This window comes from Haplochromis burtoni, unplaced genomic scaffold (genome assembly GCF_018398535.1).
Source record: "Haplochromis burtoni strain Fernald_Lab_line unplaced genomic scaffold, NCSU_Asbu1 Contig_17, whole genome shotgun sequence".
In the NCBI taxonomy this organism is placed as follows: Eukaryota; Metazoa; Chordata; class Actinopteri; order Cichliformes; family Cichlidae; genus Haplochromis; species Haplochromis burtoni.
In genome coordinates this window covers 760,631-787,304 of record NW_024582378.1, presented here as the reverse complement: position 1 = coordinate 787,304, position 26,674 = coordinate 760,631, and the positions used below count along the sequence as shown (strand labels likewise).

The following is a 26,674-nucleotide window of genomic DNA, read 5'->3' as shown; positions in this document are numbered from 1 at the left end:
GTGTCCATTTCCTCTAATGACCTGTTTGTTTTTTTAAGCTCCACTCTTCCTCTGTCCTTTGTTGCAGAGCCTGTGTGCTTGCACAATGTTCTGGCTTGTGTTTATGGTTCTTGTTATTTTTGCCAGCCACCATTAAGGTTTGCTTTTGGTTTATTTGGACGGCGCTACGTTTCTGAATTTTGTTCCTAAACTCTGTGATTCACGACACTCTCTCTGATTTTCAATTTCTTAAAAAAGTTTTAATAATAAATTGAACCTTTCATCTCACAGCACAGGATTATTCCAGTGATTCTTTATTGCATTTTCATGAACTTGTGGGCTGTCTGAGACTGTGTACCTCTGCGAGGCAGAAAATTCCCTCCTCAGCGTGCGTGACATGATCCAAAAGAATATCTGGATCCAAATTAGTATGTGACATTTTTGTGAGAACTTCACGATGACGTCCTGTTTTAACTGGATATGTTTTTTGGAAGGTATGAGACAGAATGGGGACGGCACAGTGATGCTGTGGTTGGCACTGTTACCTCACAAAAATTCTGAGGCAACAGTTTCTGTGCACGCTATCCGTGCTCGTGTGGGTTATCTCAGGGTACTCCAGCTTTATCCCACAGTCTGAAGTCATGCATGTGTTAGGTTATCTCAGTGGTTCCGAATTGACCATAAGTATGACTGTGAGAGTGAATGGTTATCTGTCTCTCTCTTATCCCTGTGACGATGTCAATCTCTCAAGCCAACTTGATTTATAAAGAATTTAAAAACAATAAGCACTGAACATAAAAAAATATATCAGAATTAAGTAAAATTAATATCAAATACATAAAAATGACAAAATAAAATAAAACAATGCAGAACAAAAACGCAAATAACCATGAGTAAAAGAATAAAAGCGTAAAAATTGCATCAATGTATCAAACTGGGTCAAAGAAAAGCAGAAGAGGGGGGTCTTTAAAATGAAAGAGGTGCAAAGGCAACAAATTCCATAATTTGGGAGGGTATAGTGCATAGGTGTCAAACTCTGGCCCGCGGGCCAAATTTGGCCCGCAGCCTAATTACATTTGGCCCGCGAAGCCATACCAAATTACTATTAGAGCTGGCCTACTAGTATTATACAGCTAATATATATATTGTTTAGTATTAAGCTTTGCTTGTTCCATATTATGTTTTCCAGAAAAACTTATTTGAGTCCATAAGAAAAGATTCATTCTTATATCTGGAGGAAGATTTTTTTTCAATAAATATTAATGTTAGCCCGCGACTTTGTTCCAGTTTTGAATTTTGGCCCACTGTGTATTTGAGTTTGACACCCCTGGTCTAGTGTGTTCCCTGCCTCCCGCAGCAACACCCCAACTTGATAAGAGGAAGAAAATAGATGGATGGATAAAAGTTCTTCTAAAATTTCTGACCCAATGCAGATCATTTTTAGGTTATTATCTCAAAATTTGAATTTAGTAGCTCAAAATTGGTTGGAATTTAATGTCTCAATTCTGAGTTATTTTCAGAAAGTTTTGACTCATAAATGGCAGTTTTTATTTTATTAGGTGGTGAAACAAACATCCATAAGGTTGGTCTTGAAAAGTCATCTGTCTTTAACAATCACATGACCTCACTGGACTGAAAAAAGTAAGGTTAATATTCATGGAGGTTAAGACATTTTTAAAAAGTACAAAACTCACCTGCTTGCTGCATACAATGCTGCTACTGCACATTCACCTAATGTATATAACATATAATGTTCTTCTTCTCTCCCCCTTTTGCACAAGTCGAGGAGCGTTTCAGGTTACATTTCACTGCTATGCACGTGACGAATAACGAATCTTGAATTTTGAATCTTAAAAAATCCAGCATCTATAGCCTGGATTTTTTTTATGCCGACTATTACAGATTTTAAAAAGTCACTAATTTCATTTTTCATTTTCATTTTGTGCAAAAGTTAAAGACCTGTGATCAAGCCAAATACTACACGGGACACGTTGCAGTTAAAAATAAACTGAACCCTGTTAGCGTAACATTACGTAATGGAGTGCAAACCTCTATGACGCTGCTCTCCTGCTGTTTCTTCCTACACATACCATAAAAATGGCCAGCCTATATCTACATTACAACCTTCTACGTGGATGGGCAACTTTGCGAGGGCATGAAAAACCCCACTTCTTAAAGAAAAGCGTGACTAATCATAGTGTAATAATCACAGGATACACAGATCCAAACAATGCAACATGTGATCTAAGCCAGCAAACCCAAGGTGGTGTTTAAAACCTGAGCTAACCCATGATTTGGGTTGCTGGGGCAACAGCACAGTGAGGGTAAAAGGATCCTCGGCAGAAGGAAAACTGGAAACACAGCCCTTACTTTCACTATTGTGCTTGGCCACCTCCCACCACCATCTGAATCCCACTATTCATCAGCTGCACACAATGAGACCTCCACAGCTTCCTCCCGTTCCTCCCCCTCCTCCTCCCAGTTATCCCCCCATCTCTCCCTGCTTTCCGTGGCCTCTTTAACTCTGCCTCTTTATGATCGTCTTGCACAGTGGCTATTACCTCCAGTATCTAACTTGTGCTTTATTTTTGTCTCTTTTAAAAGGACGATAATCAGTTAGTCAAGGTTGACTCTGTGTGGTCATCTTCAGCAGTGTCTGTGGCAGCTGGGTAAGGCTGAGCAGCACATAATGTGACAGATGGAGGGGGCTGACCCTGGGCCTGTTTCCTGACTTTTTAATCAACTTGTTGCTTTTATATGAACTTTGGGAGACGTCATAACTGTGACTTAAAGGACAAATGAACAGATTTGCTTTATTTAGCCTCATGCAACAGACCACAGGGAATCTCGGGCTTGCTGCAGCACATGGACTCACATGGCTAAATACCCTCTAATGGACAGTGTCAAGGGATACTGAAAGAGACATTTTTTGTTAATCTAAAGGCTACTTAATGTTTCCACATTTTAAAGCCACAGTTTGGCATTTTGCCTGCCACCAGTTTGTTTTTTGGGCCCAGTATTTTCCATATTTTGAGAAAGTTATTAGCTAACCTTTGTACCTTTGACCAATATATCAGGGAGGTTGATGTATTGGCCGATAATCAGCTATTTTCCTATATCAGTATTGTGCATTTTCGGCTCATAAATGAAAATTTAAAATTAAGGAAAGTTATGGTCGTTCCAGTTTTATGGAGAGAAAATATCAACAAAAAATCCAGAAAAACAAAGATATAAAATGTTAATTATAATAATCTCTACAATTAAAGTGCATAATTAACATTTTGATTAGCAGTACCCATATGGAAAAGATATATATAAATCTTATAAAGTTTGTGTCTGTCTTGTGTGAAACTTGTATGAAAAGCCTACAAGAGTGAAAACAGATATAAGATCCCTTGAAAAATTCTATAAATGAAACTTGTATGTTTTGGATACTTCCTAAAACAATATATGAAAGTGGCCACTTTCATGAGTGAATCATATAAGCCTTATATGATTCACTATATGAAGTAGGCCACATCTTATGCAAGTCTTTTATAAGTTTTTACTATTTCTTTTCCATGTGGGTAAGCAGGGGGAAACCTTGAACAGAGCCTTTCAGAGAATTAAACCAAGAGAAAAAAAATGCTGCTTGTCTCCACTTAGGCAGTCTACACGAGATATTTCTGTTGCTTCCAAGGTCACAGGAGATGCTGCATCGCGAGAGGTGGCACAGCTCCGTTATTTCCACATCTAAAGTTTCTAGATGAAGGCTTGGATACTTTCCTCTATTCACTCCTTTTACTGCAGTTTCCTTCTTTAAATTTAGCAAAGTAAACTGTGCCAGCTTCCGACACAGCGGCCCCCTCTCGCAGTCTTCCAGACTAAAACCAACAAACAGCGGGTTGAGATTTGGAGTATGAGGGCAGGTCAGTGATAAAACTATCTGGGACAGGAAACTAATCCCTCCACGTCCTCGGTGAGGCACAGATATTCTCCCAGGGATTTCTCATTAATGTGTTTTATAGCCTTCTTTAGGTAATAAGAACAATTTAATCCAAGATACCAATCATCTTCTTGGCAAAACATTCCAGTGACCAAAACTACAACAGATCCTATATGACCCAAGCGCTCTGTAAGTATTAGCCCGACTTATTCTCAGGGACTCTGGCTGATTTTTGCAGATCGTTGCTGCAGATCGATAGATTCCCACAGTCACATTTAGCATAAACACTAGCATCGTATACATTAAATAATCTGCAATTCATTACCAGACAATCTTCCCCTCATCCAATCTTCATGCTAAGCTACAGAGCTAGCTTTGTGATTTTACCATGCTGACAGGAGAGGGGGAGCAATCTTAGCTGGTTTTGACTGGTGTCGTCATGTATTTTGACTAGTTTGGACTCTGACTGGTCCTGTGATAGTCTGGTGACCTGCACAGGGTGTACCCGCCTACCTAAAACCAGACAGCTGTCATTCCCGGGGTGTTGAGTACAGTTATTTCATAAAACCGCTGATATCGCAGACATTCAATTCAATTCAATTCAATTCAATTTTATTTATATAGAGCCAAATCACAACAAAAGTCGCCTCAAGGCGCTTCATAGATACAGAGAAAAACCCAACAATCATATGATCATATGACATAAGCAGGGTGTTGGTGCTGCAACACACAACGTCATGGCTAAAGATGCATTAAGACATGCATCACTTTCAATATGGATGCTAGTCCAGGACCAGTGCTATCATATTTAAAAACATTGGATAATCTTAAGCATGAAAGGTTAGTCTTGCTCTTAAAAAAAAAAATGTTTTTTTTTCTTTTATTTAAATAAATCCCAAAAAAAGCACAAAAAGATGAAAACCAGTGAAAGGCAAAAATCTACACATCTCCAAAGAAGCAGAAGGAGGCAAAGAAAATGAAGGACTGAAACAATAACAGAACCTGGGGTCACTAATTTCACAGGAGCCCATAAACCACACACTAAACACCACTAGAATGACACAAATCAAACAAGAACCAGAATTCAAAAATATAATGATGAGAAAAATAATGGACAAATCCTAAATTTAATAATAAGTCCAACATAAAACCGCAGGAGCACGACAGGGAGACACGAACAGTGACCATGTGGCACAAATAAGAACTGAGACTTAGGCCATCTTATCAAAGGTATGTCTAAAAATACTGCCACTTATCACAAATGAATTACTTTCTCATTAATCTAATTACATTTATTACAGATCACCAAAATCCAATTAGCACTAGTATCAGAAGTCAGACTGTTAGAAATGTGTTAGCTGTCAGTGCAGCATTCACACACTAAAGTTTACATGGTTCAAGTACAGCAGTGGGAAAATAAATCACTGCCACATCCATCACGCTTGTGTATTTTGTGCATAAACAGGATGTGAGCAAGCTAATGACTTCGCATATGGCAGAACCAAACAGTTTAAAACCGCAGGCAGGAATTTCGAAGTCGCAGCGACCTACGGTAACAGCTGACGAGCCCTGGGCAACAGGCTTCAGTCCCGCGCGCAGCGCTAAGAGATCGCTTTCTGAGCTGCTAATGAACACGTTCGGGATAATTACAGGCAAAAATCTGAGCCGCCGTAGCTCCGACACGGAGATGAACAAAAAAGAACCGCCCCGGGTTAAACATAAAGTCGAGCAGATAAATGAAAGACTTGTTTATTTTCTCCCGAAATGCTTCTGTTGTTTAGATTTCTCACAGACTTACAGGCATCAACAGCTCTGGATTGGCATTCGTAACGCTTCAGTTTCATTAGAGCCGGATATATTCAGCTGTCACAGGAATCTTAGAGCTCTTAATGTTTAGTGATTATTGTGATATGGTGGGAGGCACAGAGTATGGTATAAAATAGCAACCTGGAGTAAAACCAGGAAAATGACTTGTATAAAACCCCACAGTGATGATTTACAGTAATGTCCCTGTAACACACACACAAGTCCTCATGCTTGTTAACATGATACAATGAATTTAATAAGACGATGTCAATGTTTAACTTACTATTATATCATTGTTATTCCTTTACTAAAGCTTACTTTGATACTCTGTTAAGGACATGTATTTAATAGCAGTTTAATATGCACTTATTGCCTAAAGAAACAAAAGGAAGCTTAGGAAAATTAACAGTGACATAACAGATGAATGAACACTCATTAACTTATTCTTATTAACTCATTATTTGGTAATAAGCTACTAATAATGACTATAACTATAACTAATGGTTATCACGTAACGTTAAAAGTGTCGGACCAACTTTTCCTCCTTTCAGCATGAACTGTGACACACTGATCATAAAAGGCCTCCCCACCATCGGGTCGGCTGATTCTTTTGCCCTGTTCACCGCTGGGTGTGGAGCTGTAATTCAGCAGAAATTGAACAAACCTGCGTGCAAAGCTGGTGAGACGTGACAGTCGTGTGAGCTGAAGGTGGGCAGATAAACAGTGTGGTTTGCATTTTAGAGCGCAAACAGCTGTGATTACTTTGAGCAAACAAGGGCTGTAATTCTGAGTGTTCGTACAGGTTAGTAGTCCTTTTTTTTCGTCAGGAGATGAATCGTCAACTGTGTGGTCATTGCAGATATGCAGTTGATGTAAACTATAGAAAACGAGTCATATTTAAGTAGAAAAACGTCAACTAATGTAACAGTGTGGCTCACAACCACATTTTTCATACTTTTTTTGGACAGGAACTGAACTTTATTGTAAACAAGAATGACAATTATCATACATTTGATACATAAACAATGGCTGTTAGTGCAGCTAACAGCTATATATCTTCAGTATTATAAAGCTGCATTATTGCATCCTAATATTGCCTGCATGTGGAGCATCATGCTCTTAAGAGCTGCTGTGTTTTGGTTCCTTCTCTTTTACATTTAAAGTAAGACCTCAGTGTTTTAAAGCAAAAGTGTGCTTTTAAAGTTATCCTTTTGTGTTAGCGCCTTTCTTTTTGGCTGTTTGTTGCCAACTCAGCCAGCCGTAAATACACAACACTGACATGTTACCATGTTAAGCATTGAAGAAACATGATAATGTAAACATCCTGCAGACTGAGTAATATACTATCATTGATTTTTGGTTACGTTTTTTGGTGCAAATCCAATATTTACACCATTTTTTGCTCCATTTTTGGTCTCAACCATCTCCTGATTTGAAATCTGACTATGTAGCCTCCAAATACTCCACTTTTTTGGCTAAATAGTTCTGCTCAGCACTGGAGATAGCTGCCTGGAGACAGGTTAATAAAAGTGACTCAACCAGCTGTAAACCTGTGGGAGGTAAAATCAAAACATTAAGCTGAAAAACACTAACACTTACTAGCTAATCTTTAATACATGTGTTACTATACAAAAGAAAGAAATGAATATGTGAGTAATAACGAAATGAAGCGTTACAGAACTCACAGCAGAAGAGTGCAATTCAAATCGTTTAGCCAGACTAAATATGGTTTTGAGAACAGATCAATCCATGGGTATCTTGGCTATCTTATAAAAACGAGGTCTTTGGGATAACATGGTTACTTTTTGTCATTATTTTTGCTACAACCTGTGTTTTTTTGTGTTACAGATCAATATAACCTCTTTACTTTACACTGCAGTGTTTTTGGCCCTCCCTAAAAGCTCAAGTTTACCGACGTTTACTTCAGTTTGAGCCAAGCTGATGGGGAGGCCTTTGGTCAGCAAGATGCCCAGCAGAGGTAAAAGTTGCAAAAGGTTTTGACAGGTGGATCTGTGGAAGGATCAATAAGGACAGCTGATTACTTTCTCTCTGGATTACTGAGGGTTTCTCACCCCGTGTGTTTTTGACAGTGTGCGACTGAGGTGTTGGCTGGCGAGCTGTCGGCTCTCCTTTGGTCTCTACGTGGCTGCCATGCAGGTCACCTGACGCCTGTGAGCCTGCTTTGTTTCCCCCATGATCACCTAGGCCTAAATTAAACATTCATTGATAGATAAAAACAAATCACTTTCCAAACTGCTGAATGCAACACAAGGTTTGCCCTGGAACACTTTGGAAGATGTTTTAAAGAAGTGGGAGACACAAACCAATCCTCCTTCCATGTTTTTTTCTATCATAAAGAACCATGAGGATGTAATCTAATGCAGCTGTGCGTTTCTGAGTCAGCAACACAAATAAATGGTCTGAGCCACTTCCGGCGATGAAAAGAAATAACTTGGGGAAAAGACGCTCCTTTTATTTTCCACGGGGTCAGGAGAAGGAAGTGACTTACTGTCTTTCGGGGCAACGGGGCTGGACGTTCCACCCGCTGAGGTCCTTCCCACTGGGCTGGAATGCTTGGCCCCGCGCCCAGGGATTTTCAGTCCACTGGACTTGAGCATGTTCATTCTACGTTAGCAGGGAGACCTGAGAGTTCCTCCTTCCTGGGCGATGAAGGCTTTTGGATCAGGCACTAGATGTGGGAGTGGTGGCTGTCACTCTCCATGTTTTAGCTGTGGGGATGACAAATATATGGGATAAATACAAGAACGGCTGACAGCACGACAGCTAAACAAACACAGTGTGACATCAGATGTCCAACCCTGAGTGAATGGACCAGATTGTTGAAGCAGAACAAATGGAAACTGGTTTGACAACAAGTTTATCAGGAACACCTCTGCAATTTAATGCCCTCACACAGCACAGGGAAGCTGCTTTATACCAACAATTAAGTTTTGCGCACACTGATTTTTGTTGTTTTTGGCCAAGCGGTCATAATTCTACTTGACCTTTATTTCTGAGGTCATAGTGGGTGTTATTGTTGAACTGCTCTCCAACACACTGTAAGGTCGTCCTAACATTTTGCATGCAAAACACTGGCTCAGTGCAGAAACACAGGGATTGAAAGAGATCAGAAATTTCCTCTTTTGCATCTTGTTCTTTTTTTTGTGTCCCTACAATCCACTGAAAATCGAACAATCTGAAAAGCAAAGATCATTTCTGGGTTTGGACTACTTGTGCCCACACAAAGCCATAACCTAACAATCCATCTATCATTTCTCTTAACTGCTCATCCAACTTACAGCCCTGGGAGGCTGGAGCCAATCCCAGCTCACACAGGGTGAAAATCTAACCTAACAGCTTCTCCAACTTACCAAAAGCTTTAGTGCCTAAATGTGATTTTCTTTTATGCAGCTTTCATCTATATATGTGGTCTTCCTTCCTCCTCAGGAGTCACACTGGGAGTTGATGACTTTTAAGAATCTGAAGAACTGGTAGTAGTTATAAATAATAAATGGATAGCGTTTATTAATACACGCCCGGAGACAGCAGCTCTCAGGTTGACACACTGATGTCAGCTGATGGCAGATTTTAGGCCTTGTGGGTGTTTTTGTTTATCAGGACATTTTCTTTTATATCGGTGTTTCTCAGTGTGTGAATTCTGTGACCCCAGAAGTCCATAATCAAAAGGTCCACAAAATAATTTGCTATAAATCATAAAACTGCTTTATCAAATGTGGATTATTTATGTCAATTCAAAAAAATACGACTGCGACACATGATGTTACTCTCTAATGAAATTATTCACTTAACTCAGAGTGCAACGAACCATTCCTTAAGTATTTAGGTCAGAAATTTTTAGAATAAGATCTTAATTGCATCTCTGAGTACAAATGATGGTAAGGAACCGTACGCTGTGCAGTCGGACCGGACCACTGACACATCATACCTCTCTGGATTGACCCATTTTTTCCACAAATGGTGAAACGGTACTTTATTTTACACAGCTGTGACTGAAAACACCTGAATTCAAAGATGAAGAGGTGTGGCCCAATACCTTTGTTCATATAGTGTTTCCAAAGCTTATGAGTACCGTGTCGTCATTCTTTTTGCATGCCTTTATAATTACTTAGACTTTCTCCACCTCCTTATGCATATTTTATGGGTGCAATTCATGGGCCAAATAAAAAGACAAATATTAAGTTTAATAATCATTTGAGTTCATTTTTGGAGATATGACAAAGATATTGATACAAAATTACGTAAATAAAATCTGGTATTGTGTCAGCCTTATTATGTCATAAGAGAGAGGCATTGCACTCAAAGAAACCTGAACTGCAATAGTAAAGATGTTAGAAGTTTAAGTTCCAATTAACCAAAAGCGTCTTTAAAATATATTTTGAGCAACTTTTTAAGAGTTTGTTTACCTGGTGAGCTTGCACATGTATTTTTGTGCATTTTAAGAAGGGTAGGCCTGCTTCTCCAACTCTATCCAGAGCACAATGCTTTATTTTTCCAATTTGGCACTGGCAATGTGGGATTCTTCTTTGATTAACAACAGCAGAAAAAACACTGAAGTAGAGACTGAAATGCATGTGTTCCACTGTTATTACTCATGCTACACTACTGCTGGAGTGCCACTGAGCAAAACATGATTAATCATGAGCCAAACACTGAAGCAGCACTGAGAGAACTTCCACAAGCATCGTGTTTTTGTCGATCTGTTGAACTATTTGGCACCTGCATAGCAATCCACACACATTTACATGTGTCACGGTAAATTACTGTCATCTACGCCCCACTGCTTCATACAATCATCCATGATCAACTTAGCAGTTTCAGCAGAGTCATAACAAGAGTGAAAACCAATGCAGGCCTTTGCCCAAGTAGAACATGGCCTACAAATCATGGCCCAGAGCCCATTAAGAAGATATAATGCCGTTATAGTCTACAATAAACAACACACATCTGGCTGAGGCTTTTAAACTAGACACTGGTTATTAGGAGGGACGGGGAGCACATTCCAGGCGTTGCCTAATCATTCTCCATTTTATTTACACTCATCCAGATAATAAAAAAAAATGGAGAGGATATTCATTTTTGGATCAATCAGTCAGAGCAAACCAGCCGGGGATGATGGTTTTGATCTGAGTGGAGACACAAATAAAGGCCTCTATCTGTAATTTTTCCTCAGCTCTTCCACATTAAAGCACAGATTCATTTCCCAATCCACACCTTGATTTCAGTGCAACCAGGAGAGCAGCAATGTGCTGATAATGCGCACCTCAACAAAATCTAACACAACGCCGGTTTGATCCATTGTTGTAGCTACTGCGGCAACGTGGTCTAGACTGTCCTTCACTTCACACCCCGAGTCCCCTCCCAGGGAGGAAATAAAAGCACAAAATGGCACAAAAGCGCGTAAAAATGCAGGAAAATACTCACCATCCTGTGAGAAAATTCAGGGGGTGTCCAACTTTGATTTCCTAGCCACGGGTGGAAAAAGAGGGGATTAGTGGTTGCCACTCCCTGGGATGCAAATATGGATGCTGAGCAGAAACTGAAAGGGAGAGTCAGCGTGGATCACTGGATGGATGGTGGCAACAACTGCACACTGTCAGCAATATACCGGTGATGGGTTAGCATGTAGCCTGCCGGTTCATCTCTAACAGCGTGTTAGCTCAGGCGGCTATACTGGAGCGAAGATAATGGACTTAAATGAGCCAAACGCTTCCACGCAGGTCCAGACGGTTCCCGGCATTAAACGCAGCATCAGCAACACTCAAAACCAACTTTTTCCGTTTTCTTTCTGCTGTGCCTCTAACTAAAAACGTCATCCGGTGGATGTATTTTTCGGCCTCTTCTTTCTCTTGTCGGTGTTCCCACAGTGATTTGGATTTGTTGGGTTAGCACAGCCTTCTTCTGACTGACTCAACCCACCGGCTAGACTGAACAAAGGGGCTGGGAAGGAGAGCCTCCTGGGGGAAAGATGAGTGTAGACCACAGTCTGGCTCAGCCCCGTGACGTACTCCGCTTACAATAATGAAGATTTAAGCTGGCCGGTCCTTATCAGTCTGAAAAGGTGACTCACAAAGCATGAGTCAGAGGTGTTTCCTGTCGTTGGTGCAACTTCTTTGATTCGGCATGAATAATACACAGAAAACAACATTTTTTCGCGCTAAAAATATTAATTTCTGAAGCTGCTTCATGCGTTCAAGCGACTTTCACGAAGTGAATCCATCGCCTAGCATTTTGGTAAAAATCTATTTTCTACACAAATTAAACTATAAAATAAACATTTTGTAGTATGCCGAACCGCAAAGCGATTTATATCGCAACAAATCCATACCCAAACTCACACAAAGCGCACTGAAATAAATCAAACAACACTGATAAACATAAATAGTAGAAACTCTAATGTAAGTTTTGAGTCACTGAGCCCAAACACCGGCCGGCTTGGTGTATAAACAGCCCACGCATGTATACGTGAGACGTTTGAAACACATAAAGTGTATGGAAGAATAATAGGGTCAGAATAACCTTAGGACACACTTTTATTAATTTATTATTTTTGGAAATTGTGGGCGGAGACAAAAAAAAAATCTTTATATGGATCGCGCGTGGTTTTCCGGTTGGATTTAGAACGCCCTGATTGGTCTGAGGAGTGAAATGACTTTTCCAAATAGGCTGTGATTGGTCAGCTTGTTTTTGGACTGCCTCGTTTGACAGCTGTCCGCCAAAGAGACCTCTAAAGTTGGATTGCACACTGTTCTAATCCGCTCAGGTATTATGTAGTCCCTTTTTCATAAATAAACTGAGGTGTAGATTCACAAAAAGATAAGAGGCTCTGACTTTTGGTTATTTTTTTATTTATCTTTTTTTTTTTATCCATTCATATTTATTTATTTATTTTACATTTCGTGTCCCTTTTGAGACTGGGTTTACCTTTTTTCAGTTTAGTTTCTATTGTTTGAAAATTGTTTTTTCTTTTTCCTTTTATTTGTATTGTATTATTACTGCTAAAGCTCCCCCTCGGCATATAGGGGGCGCCCTGGGGCGCCTCTGTCAGTGCGCCCCAGGGCAGCTGTGGCTACAATGTAGCTTGCCATCACCAGTGTGTGAATGTGTGTGTGAATGGGTGAATGACTGAATGTGTAAAGCCTTTGGGGTCCTCAGGGACTAGTAAAGCGCTATACAAATACAGGCCATTTACCATTTACCATATAAGCAATTGAAAACTTTACTGGTTTATCTAGTGCAAAAATAGATTTACACATTAATGACCCTAATTATAACCCAGTAACACAATACAGTTTAAAAAGAACTATTCTACATAATGAGTGCTTTTAGTTAAGCTATTTTGATGATAAAAACTTTACTCTTGTAATGACACTCACTCAAACATTTACATCTGCACCACCAGTGTTAAAGCTGTAGAAGAAATCAAATATCTGGAAAAATTAATGAGGTTAAAAACACATAAATGGTGCTATCAGAACAGACTTTTGAAAACTTCCTGATGCGTTTAGATTTCATCTAGAAAACTTTTAAATAAACTGCTTAGTTAGTTAAAATCCTGGTTTTTGTGTCTCTGTGTGCTTTGCTGTGCCCCTGGTGTTTCTGGATTGTGACTGTGTGGTTCCTCTGCACAGATCACTGGATTCTCTTCCCTGGTGTGGTAAGCCTGACCGTGAGTTGAGGGAGAATTACCTTTAAATACTGGATGTGTGGATTCCCTACATCCCTGGACCCCCTAGAGCAGTATTCCCCTTTTGCCTTGTGTCTTTGTATAAATGTATTCTTTCACTTTCACTTCAACCATTTAACCAAATATCTAATCAGCCAATAACCAGAGTTAAAGCTGATAGTAACTTAAATAATAAGTTGTTACAATCAAAGTATGCAGCACATCAGATGGGCTACAGCAGCAGAAGACCACACCAGGTGCCACTCCTGTTAGCTTTATAAGATTGCTTTTAAAAGTGTTGAAAAAACAGCCCAACAGGACACAAAACATAAACAAAAAAAGTGTTTTACAGCACAATTACAATTGCTGGTCAATTTAAATTTATGATCATGAACCATTTATGTTTAACTGTTTTAACTGAGTGGCTTTCTGTACCCTGTATTCATAATTGTTTAGGATATATTGGTTTGCTTAATGAAAGAGGGTTGCTTAATATTTACTTGGTGGTCAGCGCAACAAGATGGTCACAGCAAGATGGTCTTGGGTTTGAATCCACCATCTGGCATTTCTGTGCATATCTGTGTAGATTAACCGTGGGTACTCTGGCTTCCTCCCATGGTGCAAAGACATGCACCTGGTGGGGTTTAGTTAATCAGTGATTCTAAATTACCCATAGGTGTTAGTAGTTGTTTTTCTTTCTGTGTTGGTCCTGTAACACTGTTAATCAGTTACAAACAGGGTTGCCCCTTGTCCTGTAGCAGCTGAAATAGGCCTCTAGCTATATATTTGAATGAAAGTCTACCTGTTTGCTGCATTTTTTTCTAGTGACCACTTGAGGGCACCACAACAAACCTTTTGCTCTACAGGAGATCCTGGAAGCTCAGTGAGAAATTAGTGATACTGTGCACTGTTGTTTTTCTTCCAATTGTTTACACAGTAGCATGGTGTTAGCACTGCTGCCTCACAGCAAGACGGTCCTGAGTTCAATTCCACCATCAGGCGGGGTCTTTCTGTGTGGAGTTTGCATCTTCTCCCTGTGTTTGCGTGGGTTCCCTCTGGGTACTCCTGCTTCCTCCTAGAGTCCAAAGACATGCAGTTAGTGGGGATAGGTGAACTGGAAACTTCAAATTGCCCATAGGCCTGAATGTGAGTGTGAATGGTTGTCTATATTTGTGTGTGACAGACTGGTGACCTGTCCAGGGTGCACCTGGTCTCTGGCCCTTAAGACAGCTGGGATAGGCTCCAGCCCCCTGCAACCCTGAAAAGGATAACCGGTAGAGATGGATGTTTACACAGGAGACTCCACTGCTGTGTAAACCCTTAAACTACCTTGATATTAGAATATATGGAACAGAGGAGGTACTTTAGCCTGAGGTGGTGCTCAATTACTGTCATTGTGAATTAATGTTTCAGAATAAGGAAACTGTTTGGGCCTCATAAATAAATAAATAAACGTGTTCCTTAAAAACTCAAATTTTGTGACTTGAATTCAGTACTCCACCTGTGGGAGACCACACTTTGGCAACCACTGGTAGGGTATTGCATTAAAAGTGGGCAATTATTAATTGGGTTAATTTTTAAAAGTTATTTCACATTGCTGGTTTTGACACTTGTTTAATACTTTGAATTCAGAGTTAATATACCAACGTTTTCTGTTTAGGTTCAGTTATTTGTCCTGTTTGTAAAGTTTATATTTCTGTGTTTATTTTGTTTTGTCTGTAGATTCATCCTATTCTACATCCTACTTGTACTTGTGGTTATTCTGAGTCTATTCTTTTAATTTAAGGTTTAACTTTTACTTTCTGTTTTCTAGGTACCCTCCCTCTGTTTAAGCCTGGGTTCCTTTTGTTTCCTTGGTTAGTTCCTGTTTTACTTTGAAAGGTTATTTCTTTTTTGTCCTGTGTCAGTTTTGTTTCCTGATTTGTCTTCTCCTGTTTTCACTTGTTGTTGTGTTGTGCACCTATGCACTTATTACTCACCTGCTGGACATGAGACGTGTCAGATAACTCCCAGAATCACTAGACAATGATCAGCCTTTGAGGTGAGGGTTAACTTTCTCATCAATGCCAGTATCACACATTTCACTGATGCCAAAAAAAAGGTGCACGTCATAGCAATATTACTGAGTCCACAGTTAGAACAACCGACATCAGCAGCACTGGGACATGAAATCCCACGAAATAAAGCAAACATTGGCAGATGCAACCAGCAGATACTGGCCACCATGATTTTCTTCCCACACAAATTACAACAACTGCTGCTTGCAGTGCTTTGCAATAATCACTTTCAACTTGGTGAAACGTTTAAAAACTAAACTAAAACTGAGAATCTGATTGGTTGGTTATCACCATCTACTCATCAATGTCATAGTTGTAACATCTTCCACAGACAACATCAACAGAGTTTTCCGCTTCAGAAATTCCCTCTTAAGTGTTTTAATCAATTAAAATGTTAAAATTCAGCTGCCTTCATATACAGGAAGAGGAAATGTATTGCTTTGAAAATATCTTTTCAAAATAACTTTGATGGAATTTTCTGCTTTTCTTCCTGAAAAAAGGCCCTTCATTTGTACTCTCTAGCTTTCAATTATGACTAGTCTTTCATAGTAATTACTATGTATGTTTACTATTTGATGTCTACTATGTACAGCACAACCCGTGTTGTTTTTAAATGTGCTTATAAATACATTTTGATTTTTTTTATTTGATCTTAACCACTCTCTTTGGTTAAGTTAGTATATTAAGCATGGCAAGTTTAACCTGAGGTTTGGCGCCCTCTTCTGGGGTTAACAGGAAGTTTGTATACTAGTATGTGGACCTTTTATCACTATACACACCAAATGAACATTAAGAGAGATGATGTTTGTTGTTATAATTACGTAAAATCTCACAGAGTGCACTTGGTGTAAGCAATTAGAAAAAAGGGTCAAAAGTGTATTTCAAAATGTATCTGAAGCTACATGTGGCATAGCAGCCTATGTTAGGCAACTGAACTGAGCATCTTTCAAAGATTTTTAACCTAAATCTGAACTTACACACTATCAGGTACTTGACTTGGCTTACATGGATGGATCGATGGATGGAAATACGATCGTAGGCAGAGACAGTATAAGAGACGAAACCGCACGCAAAGACAAAACCTTTTAAAAACGATTAAATTCATTCAATTTCTTCTCAGATGTTTTTATAGGCTGTTTATTTACACAGCACCAGCTCACAACAAAAGCGGCGTCAGCAACTGCTTTTCAATACGAGGAAAAGACTCCATAACACTGTGATTAAGCACTTGGCGACTGTGGGAAGGAAGAACTCACTTCAAACAGGAAGAAACCTCCAGCAGAAGCAAACTCAGACAGGGTTAGCGATCTGCTGCCACAGGTTTGGGGGCTGAGGGGAAAGATAAGAGAGAAATTGTTCATTGCATCATGGGAAGCCCTTCAACAACCTGTGAGTCAAAGATACTGAGATAATGCTCTAAAGGGCTTCCTTAATTTTACTGCTGAAACTTGTGCTGCTGAGATGCGAGACTTGATTTGTTCTTCAGCACTTCAAACCACTGAGACCTGACTCACTAAACCCCATCTGACATTTCTTGGATAAACTGTGAGCCTTATTACAGCATCAATAGGTTCACTAATGTGCCTGAGGAGAATGGGAGCAAATCCCCATAGCCGGGCTCTAAAATACCTTCCCAGAGTTGTTTAGGTTATTATAACAGAAGATTAACACTGAGAGTTCAAATGACGTGTTCAGCAGCTACTTATCGGTATGATGTGTAGCTGTCCGCATACTATTGCTCATATAGTCGAGTCAAAGCTTAAGCATTTCCCAGATTAGTGGTGTCAGTTCATTATATTTATATAGCACAGTGAGGTATACAAGCCATCTACATAATAATATTAATAGAATAGGCCGCAAAGGACTATGAAAAAATGCAAATCATGATATCCGCCAAACATAGAAAAGGCATCAGCATGACAGCAAATAGACGAGGAGTAAGAACATTTATTAAAAATGTTATTAAGCTGAAAGAAATACACTAACCAAGTGCATTTTTTTAAGATATTGAGAGAGGTAGAAGGGGACCAAATACAGTTACCTCAGCTGTGCTATGATTTAGTTGAAGGAAATCCATTCAGGATTTTAAATCATCCAGACAGTCGGAAGTGTTTTTCATTAAGTAGGTGCTGTCGAGTGTAGCAGGTAGATAAAAGTGAGCAGAAATGCACAGTAGTGGCAGAATATTTTATTTCTTAAAGACAGAATAAATAAAAGAGGGCCTATCATATTGTGCATACATTTGCATACTGTTATGGAGTGATTTATAAAGTTGTGATAGGAACAGTTTCATATTCTTTGGCTCTTTTCATTAATTCACAGAAAGTATGCACCAGTCAGAGTCACAAGAGTATAACAAAGGGTCACAGGCTGACCTGAGCTGCCACATTAATATGCAGCGTGCCCAGATAATGCCTTTCTGTGCTTTGTAATAATGGCTCAGTGTTTCTGAGTGTGTGGACATTGCCCCCTCAGCCTGCTTTGGAAGGGAAGTGACTGGATTATGCTCTAATCTCATTATGATGCCGCTGCCATGTGAGGGCCGACTGGAAGGATTAGAAACTGAGGGCTCAACTTCGACAAACCAGCTGACTGTAATGACTGCTCATGCACACTCTTATGGTGCGTGTCAACAGCTTACACGGCACTGACCAACAAGGAAGGACCATCCCTCTCGTCTATCAGCAGTAGATCCACCTCCATGGTAACCATGGTAGGTATCATTTGCTTTTGTAATTTTCTGCCTCTGTGCATCAACAGCCTTCAGACTGGCAAGCCTGAAAACATTTGATAAATGATGATAGGCAGAAGCCGGCCAAGTCTGGTGTCAGCCTCACCCAGGGGGGGGGGGGGGGGATCGAGATCTCTGTCTAAATAAATAAATAAATCTGGGTAAATTCCCAGATGATTAAACATGCAACTATTTTGCTGGTAATACCTGAAATGAGTAAAGAAAATCAACAGCCTATTTATGCAAGAGAATTCATAATTTTATTGGGGGGGGGGGTTATATTGGTTGTGTCTGATTATTGGGGGGATCATAACCCCCCTGACCCCCCTGGAAATGATGCCACTGTATGGCAGGTTTGAGTGTGGATGGTGGGAGATGCCATGAAAATGTTTTCTGATTCATTAAAATTTGCATTTAAACATAAATAAAGTATAAGATGATAACGCCTGAACTTTAAGACAGAACTGCAGAATTAATTCATTTGGGAAATTTGCTGGTTTTGTGTCTGATGTTCATGCTTTACAAATTCTGTGTTTTATATACACCTCCTATTTAATATAAAGGCAGCTAAAGATAAAATGACAGCTTGGAGGAAGTCATTAGTTGCCTCTAAAAACATATTTATTTATTTACAAAATTACCTTTAGTTAGCAAAATTGTTTTACATTAAATTTACTCTATTTATAAATCATTTTTTCTCTGTGTAAAACTTACTACTTTACATAGCATTTTTTGTAATATAGCATTTTATAATATTTTTTATTTCAACTTGTTGAGTTCCTATATTAGATTTTTCAAATTTTTTGTATCTATTTTATCTTTATTCTTTTCTTTTGTGTACATTTGATCTTGTTGAGCTATTTCTTATATGCTATATCTTGGCTATCTTAGCTTAGTTTAGCTTAGCTTAGCCTAGCTTAGCGTATTCCCTAATCATAGCTATAGCTAGCTAACTAGGTATAACACATTCTTGTTGCTTTAGGCAACATATAATCATATTATATAATAAAATCACATAAATTACAACAATATTTCAAAACATTAGCACCACTAAATTCAGCTAATATCTAATATAAAATTGGACAAAACTATTTTAAGTGTAAAGAAATAAGTTGCTTTAATGAGACAAGCTGGTTGGTTGACTTTTTGGCTACCTTGCCTGAACATAAAACGGCAAAAGGTTTGTGACTGTATGCAACCAGCATTACTTCTTTGTTTATTGCTCAGTTATAACATGTTGGCATGTAACACTGGGTAGCACACTGGATATATAATCATTGATTTACCTCTTACTGGAAGTAGTTTTTTTTTCTTGATCAGGTTTTCATATTATGATTGTTTTAAGCCTCTGGACTAAAAATATAAACATTAGATAATTTTGAAACTGATCATTTGTGTCTCATTTTTGTAAAAAAAACAAAACAAACTTTCAGTCAAAAAAATATGAGGAAAGTCTTCATGATATTTCTAAAACATAAACAACAAGTGTTAAAAGTAGAAAGAGAACCCAACTTAGGCAAACGAAGTCAAAATTAGAATTCCTGAGAAGGACATTTGCCCTGTAGCTGTAATATAAGAGGTCAAAACATGTCTCTGCATAAAAAAAACAACCCTGAGTAAATTGAGCAGATTAATATGAAACTAAAACGATTTCTGCTGGGAACCCCACACTTGCAAAATATGAAATTAAATAAAATTAATAAAAAATATGCTTTTTTCCCCATCGTCCTTTTGTAACGTTTATCACCTGAGGGTGTTTTATTTCATTGCTCATTTTAATTAAAAATGCAAAGAAGTGCTCACAAGCATTTTTTTCTTGAAATTTCTGCAGAGTGAGCTGGATGTTTTTTCCAGTTCCATAAAAGGATGACTGATTTAGGCGCTTTTTTTGATGATTACACGTTTCGTTAATTTCACTTACAAAAAGCTAATGAAACTCCTGAAACTGTTTCTCTCTCACACACACAGGGGTCCACAGTACCTTTAGTTTTTGGGTCAGCCTGTTGCCGCCAACATACCAAAGGTCTGTTTTGGAGAAATGACAGATAAGAGAATGATTAAGCTGTCTGACCAACCGGGATATGTGTGTCACACAGATGTCAGTGTGTATACATGACAGTAGGTGAAGGTCTGGATGAGGGACAGAGATACGCAAACACGCGACACAGATGAGACGGTGATAGAGACACAATGTTCAGGAACACTGGCGTCTCTTATCCTTCTCTGTTGTTGTTTTAAAGTGGATAGCCTGCAACAGGCAGTCCAGAGGACTGTATTTCTTCTTCTCTCATTTCTGAAAGAAGTATTTTTTTCCCCTTCTTGGCTCCCTCGGTCTAATCTAAGCAGCAGCAGAGTAAGTGGCATTTTAAAAGTACAGCAGCTGTGACTATGTCAAGGTCTGAGGAAGCAGTCAGAGTCTGATACAGCAAGAAAAAGGCAACATTTTCTCTACTGGAGAAGCAGGAGCAGGTTCAACAGAAATACCAGTGGTGAATCTAATCTGTGCAGGCTGCAGGCTCTGCTCTGTCTTCATCCTCTACCTCCTCATCCTCCGCTCCAGCTGCAACTTCACACCCTGCAGCAAAGGAAAAAATCTTCGACTAGTTCAGCGCCTGGCTGTTCTATAACCTGCAGCACTCTCAGGTAAATGCATGGAAGTGAGCTGTGTGTGTTGTCACTGTTTATTCAGGAGGAAGGATGTGTGGACTGCAAAACTGAATCAATGTAACACCTCACAAAAATTGACTTTGACAGTGAATGAAGAATTTAGCTATTATAAATGTGGCTTAGATGCCAATTAAGGATTTAAGTATCCGTTTCACATTATTTTTTACAGGACATAGTTGCCTTTGGGAAGGGCATCTGTCAAATCTCACATGTGGAGCTACCCACTGTGGTGACCCTGTCCGAATAAGGGAACAGAGCAAAGTTTGTCAGTAAATTTAAAGGTTTTCAATGAATACTTGAATTTCTTTACACTTAAAGAACGCTGATTTGTTTTTTTGGTGGGTTACTGTGCATTGGTTTTAGTGGTGTGAACTGTATGAACTAAAATTACTTTGATTTCTCTGGTGGGAATATTGTTCAAACAGCCAGTGTCACCTGCCACTGTGTCAGCGGTAGATTACACAGATAATACTTGAACTGAACCTTTCTAGTCATTCACTAAACACAAACTGGACCAAATAGGACAGAATAAGAAATCTGTATGTGAACATGATCCAGAATGGCCGATGATTTCTTTGAGTCAGAGCCCATTTAATAAGGACAGAGGCAAACTGTAAATCTGTTCTGTGGTCTGTGGTTCTTTTTGTAAAACATGGATGCCATGTCCTCTGGACTAAACAGGAAAAATGGTACGTGCTTTACTACCTCTGGAGTTGGTAGCTTGGTTCTATGCAAAGTTCAATACATGTTGCCATTCAGATGACACCTGTATCAGTGAAGGCTTTTCATACCTCAGAGTGACAACATCCCTCTCCCGAAAGTCCAGACTTGTTAAAAGAAGACAGGGCACTGTATAGAAGTAAATGTGCCCCTGTTCCCCGTATTTTATACCCCTTAGTATCAACAGAGCAGCGCAGAAACACCACAGTTTACCTGAGTATCGCTGACTGTGTCCATGCCTTCGTGACCACAGTCTACTAATGGCTGCTTCCAGCTTGATATCGCACCAGGTCACAAAGCTTGAATGATCCCAAACTGCTTCTTGAACCTCCACAGTCATCAGATCTCAATCCACTAGAACACCTTTTGGGATATGGTGCACATCAAAGATTTGCATCATAGATGTGCAGCCAACCAATCAGCTGAAAGTAAAAAAGCACAAAGTTAAAATGTTAGCATGGATCAGAATCTCTAAGCACTGTTTCCAGCACCTTGAATCAAACCTAGAACTAACAAAGTGTACATAAGTGTGCATGGCCGGTGAGTGTATGAGAAATGAAATGTAATGATGTTCATCTGAATGCTGCTTAGCTTCCTCTCCTGTGATTACAAGGTTAGCATTAAACTTAAAACATTCAAGTTACAATAAACTGTAACTGAAAATCCAAGCTACTCTGCACACAACACTTGAACTAAATGACATTAACAAAATGTGAGAAATGAAGAACTAAAAACAAAACCCTCTTTGATTTAGGCTACTTTTAATTAGCTAGTATAACTGGTTAGCTTGCTACCTGACAATGCTAAAGCTAAAACTAATTCTAAAACTAAAGAAAAAAAGCAACAATGTTTTAAAGTATTATCTAAAATATGAATCTTACTCTGTAAAATCATCATGTGTGCTATATCATCTAGTATTTTATAACTTTTTTCTATTAGCATACTTAGCAAGCTAACAAAACTAAAGCCTGTTTTTTTTAATATTACAACCTGATGTTTTTAGGCAATAAATCTCCATTTAAAAAAAGCACATATAACAAAAATATTTACTATATTTTGTATAGTAATGTGACCAAATTACAGCTATTGCAATTACATTTCTTTAACCAATATTCTTCAGCTAATTAATGAGAATTTTATATAATTTAGTTTAACTGGTTGCCTTGGGTTTTTTGCAGTTATGACAAAATTATTATTTAGTATTCATTTATTTATAGTATTTAATTAAATATTTCTGTGGGTTTTGCAGGAGCTCGTCTCTGGTTTCTTCTGGGTGATCACAGTTACGGCTATGGCATCAGCAGCTCTGGAGCTGATGGGCTTCTTCCTGGGCTTACTGGGGATGCTGGGGACCCTGGTGGCCACAGTACTTCCATACTGGCAGATTTCTGCACACGTTGGTTCCAATATTGTCACAGCTGTGGATAACATGCGGGGCCTGTGGATGGAGTGCGTCTATCAGAGCACGGGGGCCTTCCAATGTGAGACCTACAACTCAATGTTGGCTTTGCCTTCGGACCTGCAGGCTGCTCGTGCCCTCATGGTCATCTCCATAGTGTTGTCTATCCTTGCAATTGCTATGGCAACTCTGGGAATGCAGTGCACGCTTTGCTTGGAGAGCTCTGGTGGGGTTAAGAGTCGTGTCGCCGGTGCAGGTGGAGTGTTATTTGTCTTTGCAGGCTTTCTGGCTCTCGTACCCGTGGCGTGGACCACACACGAGGTGGTTAAGACCTTCTACCTTCCAAACGTACCTCAAAGCATGAAGTATGAACTCGGGGAGTGCCTATACACTGGGCTGGCCTCTGCACTCATTTCCATGCTGGGTGGGGGGATGCTATGTGTGTCATGTTGTGAAGAGCAGGAAGGCGGCCGTGGGAGACGCCACGGAGGCGGATATCCGTACCCAGTAGGAGGCGGCATATCGAGCACAGGTGTACGAACAACCTCACAGACCTACCGCAACCCCACCCTGCAGGTGGGGGGTGTCAATACCCCCAGCAGGGGGCAGACACTAATTCGTAGTGCAAGTGGCAGTTCAGAGTCGGGTACGCATGGAGCCCAACGAGCTAGGAAGCCCACTGCAGCAGGATATGACATCACAGGATATGTCTGAGGGGTCCACCTGTCCATTACACCTTTAACTGTAACTGCCTCACAGCTTAAGTTTAATAAATGTATTCTTATAGTGTATCTAAATGAATGCACATTGTCAGTGTTTGCTGGATTTTTTTGAGAAGCAATTGTGAAATTTCAACAAAATTACACAGCAGAACTATTAAAGTTGTGTTTCTGTACTTGTTTGACCTGTTCTCTATAGTTTTCACACGTTTGCATTGATAGAAAATTGTCACTTTTTATCTTTATTATCAGTCTTTTACTATCCTTGTGAAATATAAACAAAGTAGACAAAAATGTAGGAAAAATACATGAAGACATTGTCAATAAAAACAGTATATGAATGGTTTTCATTACGTGAACGTGTTCTCATTAGCTACATAGATGCCTAGCTTTTGCTGCATGTGCAAAAATCTGACTAAAAGTTTTCTACATAGCAGCCAAAATGGATGTTTCTAATCTAAATCAGAAAGAATACTTCTCACAGTACTGTATTACCTGAAACCGATGTTGGACTGTGCCTGCAAAATGTAAACTATAACTATAAATTGTATTAATTTCCATCCTATTTGAAAATTTGAATGCATTTTCAAAGAATTACAAGTGCCTTGTACATTAATTTCAGTGTATCACAATGAGATTTCCAGTCATGCAAAATATAAAGAATATTTGTTAAATTTGAAAAGGGAAAATCATGATATTAACGTCTTTAATCTGAATCTTTTGTAACGACCAACAAGGGGCAAATTAAGCTTGTATAGAAGTCCCCCTATATGATTCCCTTAGCAAAGACTTTACTGATGACCTTATGAGTCTCACTGAATACAATTCAAAAGAGCAATAAATCAGTGTACGCTTCAAGTTAGGAAGTCTTCACAGCACTTTGAAATTCATCATCTCAAAGCTTTAAAAACTGGACTTTGCAAACCAATGGGTGACAGCACGATGGCTGCATTCATCCTTTATATACAGTCTATGTGTACATTGACGACGACACAATGAAGTTGGAGTTTTTCGCTGGACAAACTCTGTGATGACACCATTTTTAAATGACCACAAGCATCCTTTTCTGCATTGTACTCTTTTGTATTTGGAAATAAATGTAAACTTTTCCTACACGCCTTTTGCAGAGCTTTTCTTTCCTCCTACACTGCTTTTTCCCTCAGAATGGTTTTGCAGATACTAAAGACAGAAGCAAATGTACTGACCTAAATGAAAAGCACGGGTTAAACTAGTATACGCTGCTAAAAAAATATTAAAGGAACACGTTTTAATCCGAGTTTACCATCGAGTCTTAAACCTCTGCGATATTAATCTGGTCGTTTAAGTTGCAGACTGGGTGTTAATCAGTTTCAGCCGCTTTGGTGTTAATGAAATTAACAACAGGTACACTAGAGGGGCAACAATGAGACAACAGGTGGAGGCCGGTGACATTTTTTCCCTTCCTCATGTTTACGGACTGCATTTTTTCACTAGATTTGAATTTGGATAGAGTCAGTGTCACTGATGTTGCACATGCAGTCCAACTCCTCCAGGATGACACACCAATATGCTTCATTGCCAGGTTTGCTGTGTCTCCCAGTGCAGTCTCAAGAGCATGGAGGAGATTCTGGGAGACAGGTAGTTACTCTAGGAGAGCTACAAAATGACCTCTGGCAGGCCACTGGTGTGAATGTCTGACCAAACAATCAGAAACTTTGTGAGGGTGGCCTAAGGGCTCAACATCCTCTAGTGGGCCCTGTGCCTGGCAATGTGGAATTGTGGCAACCTGTACTTGGGAGGACGTGCGACACACGGGAAAGGGTTTGGAAAGGCTGTGGAGAACATTATGCTGCCTGTAATATAATCCAGCATGACTGGTTTGGTGGTGGGTCAGTGATGGTCTCGGGGTCACTGAGTGACCCATGTGCTCGCCTAACATAAACTCAACCACATAGCATCCATTTGTTCCAAACACACTACCCAGTCCATACCAGTAAAGATATCCAGCATGATTTTTTCCCCCATTGAGATCTGATGTGCTTTCAAAGTGGTTTTGCAGGGACTGTAGACAGAAGCAAACGTATTGACCGAAAGGAAAAGCACAGGTTAATCAATAATGGCTCTGATGCATCAGGTGTCCAAGGCAGTGAGTCAGCCTGTGCCAGTGTTTGATGAATAAACAGTGTGACTTCCATGAACTGCTTTAAAGAAAGCATTTAGAGATGTAACTTTTCTTAAATAATTACTCTGAAGCTGACAAATAGGTGTGACATAACCATTAGAAATAAAGCAGACTATCTGACACTTGAATGGCCTTTTAAATTGCAGTAGTTAATATTTAAAGACTGCCAGTGTTGTTTGCGTTTAGGCTGCTGTTTTCCCATTTTCTGAACGGGAAAAAGATTGCAGCCCTGAACCGAGGGCAAACAGAAATCCAACACAAACAGACCTAAACAAACAAAACCCTCACTTTAGTCCGATCAATAAGCAGTTTGAGTTTGACTAATAGCTGCATTGTGAGACCGCTCACTGGGTCAGTTTGCATCCACCAAAATGCGATAAAGGCTCTGAGATCTGAGGCGTGAAAAGTTGCCTCAAACTAGTCTTTCTGCCCTTTTAGCCAAAGTCAGCTTTAATGTCAACTAGAATGAATCCAAAATATTAATTACACACAACATATATCAGCGTATTTGTAACTTCTGTTTATGCATAAAATTATTAGATGTACAAGGACTCTTAAAGCTATATACATTATTGCAAGTCTACATTACAGTGCAAGTGATATTGAACAGACATGCACACTGTGGGGGACACCAGTGAGGATTTCTGTTCATTTCAAGTTTTAACCTAAAATCCTGCACACCACAATCCCCTGACCCCAAACATATTTGAGCAAGAGAACGCCGTAGATAAGTAGACAGAGAGCATGCACACCAAGGCTGTGTGAAAGACAAACACAAACTCAAAACACACTTTGAACCCTCCTGAGCACCCCTGTGTCACAGAGG

At 39.5% G+C, this 26,674-nt stretch overlaps 2 protein-coding genes across 5 annotated transcripts in view; one reads left to right on the top strand and one right to left on the bottom strand.

Annotated features, from left to right (window-relative positions):
• clip2 (CAP-GLY domain containing linker protein 2) overlaps positions 1-11,767 on the bottom strand; it is a 52,765-nt gene extending 40,998 nt beyond the window's left edge. Inside the window, exons 1-2 of one of the 3 annotated variants that reach the window (XM_005916008.3) lie at positions 11,153-11,767; positions 8,220-8,439 (exon numbers count right to left, since the gene is read on the bottom strand). In XM_005916008.3, the coding sequence (XP_005916070.1) occupies positions 8,220-8,334 (115 nt within the window). In that variant the 5' untranslated portion in view covers positions 8,335-8,439; positions 11,153-11,767. The remainder of the gene's footprint in view (positions 1-8,219; positions 8,440-11,152) is intronic. The other 2 variants (XM_014330759.2, XM_005916009.3) reach the window with 2 other exon arrangements.
• A 6,222-nt stretch (positions 11,768-17,989) lies between these two features.
• On the top strand, positions 17,990-24,802 carry cldn2 (claudin 2). Of its 2 annotated transcripts, XM_005916002.3 has the most exons (3): positions 17,991-18,164; positions 20,151-20,825; positions 22,819-24,802. In XM_005916002.3, the coding sequence occupies exon 3, from the start codon at positions 22,861-22,863 to the stop codon at positions 23,680-23,682; it is 822 nt and encodes a 273-aa protein (XP_005916064.1). In that variant the 5' UTR covers positions 17,991-18,164; positions 20,151-20,825; positions 22,819-22,860; the 3' UTR covers positions 23,683-24,802. The 2 variants fall into 2 exon arrangements, with proteins under 2 accessions (XP_042074220.1, XP_005916064.1); XM_042218286.1 differs by lacking the exon at positions 20,151-20,825 and having other exon boundaries at positions 17,990-18,164.
• Positions 24,803-26,674: the final 1,872 nt, after the last annotated feature.